Raw genomic sequence first — 2,651 nt, 5'->3', positions numbered from 1 at the left:
GACAAACTCCCCGGCAGTCTAAAATACTACAGAAGGAGGTGAAGGTGCCAGGAGTCAGGACTGAAAGAAACGGCAAAAACGGGAAATGATAAGAATTCCCAATTAACTCATCCCTGAGGAGGAGTAGAACGGTAGAGATGCAAAGGCGACTTAGGGGTAATAAAAGAGCGCAGTCGCCTTCGATAAGGATATGGAGGTAGGATCCAACAAAGTGAACATCAGCCCCCGGATGTCTGAGACTAAGTTAATGAATTACTGACTCAGGTATCTGAAACAAGTTAAGAAATGGGTCTAAGTTTACATCAGTACATAAAGAGGATCTGGGATTTGAGCCCATGCGACAAAGACTCAGACGAAATCCCTTCAGGGGATTTCAAGCTCTGTGACCTTAGACGGGGAGGGAGAAAGAGTAGCATGATTATCCCAGGTGAAAGAGGTCCACCACCCAAAACTGGGAGCGTCATGAAGAAGAGCGATATAAAGGTGAGAGCAGTTATGGTCTGTCGAGCTATGGAAGGATGGATGTCGAATCTCACCTCACTGACCAATCCAAGCTTAAGATGGGAAGACAAGAACTGCAAGATAACGGATCTAGGACTCCCAAATGGTCAGAGGAAGGAGTGGAAGTGTCCCCGGAACGATCATCTGGAAAATTGGCAGGCCTTCGATAGCAACACTCCTTTATATCTGCAACAAGAGAGGCAATGTACATTTCGGGCTTGTATAGATCTGATGACTATATTCCTTAATATCTATAGTGAGTATAATAGTTCAAAACTAAAGCAGGCGCAGAAGGACGGAACGAAAATATGTCAAGAGATAAGTGACACTCTAAGAGCTTGGGGACAGGAGAAAGTAGCTGAGTGGATAATGGAAGAGTGGTTTATAAATCAGGTAGACGGAACCACTAAGCAGTACATAAGAATGAAAGATGGACACCCCTTAAGTCAGGAACTAAGTATCTTACTGAGCAACATGGGATTCCCTATCGTAGGAGTACAGTGTAGTAAACAGACAACCGGACAGTCGCAATATCAGGACAGCTGCGTGTATACGAAGCCAGGGGATTGTGAAGTAATGGGGGGGGATGAAGATGCCGAGTCAGGTAGCGGAGCCCAAGGTAAAGGAATGAGACAAATGTCAAGTGAACCAGGAGGTCTGGAAGTAGTAAAAGCCAGCCACTGAGGAGAACTAGCCCGAGCGTCTGTTCGAACCACGGTTTAGTTTAAAGAACAATTGAAAAATCTGTTTATTTATAGGTCTAATAAGCCAGAAGATTATAGAAGAAGTGGAAGAAAACGAGAAGGAAAAAAATTCCCAAGAGGAAATAACCAGGCAGACACAAGTCTTTACGGAGAAGACCCAGAAGGAAGCCAAGGCAATCAAGGAGGAGTTAGGAAATAGTGAGAGATTCCTTAATGTATTTCTGCCTGTCTTGGGAACAATATTACCTATTCTGGGCCTTGGCATTTTCCTATACAGGAGAAGGCGAACTAAAAACAGAATTACCAACTCCCAAAAAGGAGGAGTCTCTACAGACAAGAGGCAAGCAGTCGCGGCCCGATCCAAGAGGGGAGTAATTACGTATAGAGCAAATCGTATCGCAACAGACAACGAATCAGAAAACACCGGCTAAGGGAGTAAATCGGAGGTTCCTGCCGAAGGTCGTCAGTTAGAGATTTGGGGAGGAGCGTCTGGGTTTGAAGTGTATAAACCCAAATATTCCGCTTCAACCATCTAACGTCTAAGATTCCAGGTTAAGGATTGTGGAGATGAGGAGTAGGAATCCGCCTGAGGGAAGCTCAATTCCCCCTAGGGGATTAAAGGATTAACTTTAAACGGTTAGTTTAGGCTGGAGGGGATGTATTTAACGTTGGACAATCAGGGATCGTGTTATTAAGTTCTCCCGGACAAATTTCCTAAGTTCTTCAGAGCGGTTGACTCGACCCCGTTGTATGATTACAAGGAAACTAAGGGATTCACTCAAGTGTCCAATCATCTTCCTCCCTCGGATTATTTCTCCCCCTTTGGGTAGATTATGTTTTGTGATGGGGCCTCTAGGAGTGTGGAACTTTATCATATGTATAATGGTTTCCATCTTATTAGTCCGTTCGTCCTAGAAATATTAGTCATAATTCCAAGGTATGAATAATAAAGAGATAAAGTTGTCCCAAATAGGACGGTGCGTAGGAGGATTAATTTAGTCTGATTCTCTGTGGGAGGGGGTTTTGGTCTAGTATGAATTTATTCTTTAGTGAGTATATAAAATCCTTCTCAACTAATATAATCTGCATTGGAATGTACCTTCATTATAAACTGTAGTACCAAGAGAAGGACTCCTAAAACATCAAGGCAGGTCAGATATCCGACTTAGAGAAGATTTTGTTTTATCATCCTGTTTTATTTTGTCGTATCAAACAGGAGGGAAGGACGCCACCCATAAAATGGTGTCTTTCTCATTACTAGAGACAAGTACGCAACTTGGGGTTTTGTCTGATAAGTAGCTCATAAAAGTACCTCCATATACTGAGTCCTGCGGAGAAGATATTTCATCTTTTTTTAGATGTTTTATATGTTGTAATCACTCATTATTAAGATCCTCATGGTGCGTTGTCGTCCATGATCAACTATATATGTCAAAGGTGAAGTAA

At 42.8% G+C, this 2,651-nt stretch overlaps 2 protein-coding genes across 2 annotated transcripts; one reads left to right on the top strand and one right to left on the bottom strand.

Annotated features, from left to right (window-relative positions):
• Nucleotides 1–285: 285 nt before the first annotated feature.
• On the top strand, nucleotides 286–1,636 carry C922_05746 (hypothetical protein; the record flags this gene model as incomplete). Its single annotated transcript, XM_008821317.1, has 2 exons — nucleotides 286–1,120; nucleotides 1,260–1,636. 2 exons carry the CDS (start codon nucleotides 286–288, stop codon nucleotides 1,634–1,636), a joined length of 1,212 nt encoding a protein of 403 aa, XP_008819539.1.
• Nucleotides 1,637–1,867: 231 nt separating this feature from the next.
• On the bottom strand, nucleotides 1,868–2,098 carry C922_05745 (hypothetical protein; the record flags this gene model as incomplete). The annotated part of the gene is made up of 1 exon (XM_008821316.1): nucleotides 1,868–2,098. One exon carries the CDS (start codon nucleotides 2,096–2,098, stop codon nucleotides 1,868–1,870), a length of 231 nt encoding a protein of 76 aa, XP_008819538.1.
• Between the last annotated feature and the right edge of the window lie 553 nt (nucleotides 2,099–2,651).

Source organism: Plasmodium inui (genome assembly GCF_000524495.1).
Source record: "Plasmodium inui San Antonio 1 unplaced genomic scaffold supercont1.160, whole genome shotgun sequence".
NCBI lineage: Eukaryota > Apicomplexa > Aconoidasida > Haemosporida > Plasmodiidae > Plasmodium > Plasmodium inui.
This window is presented reverse-complemented; position numbering and strand designations above follow the sequence as displayed.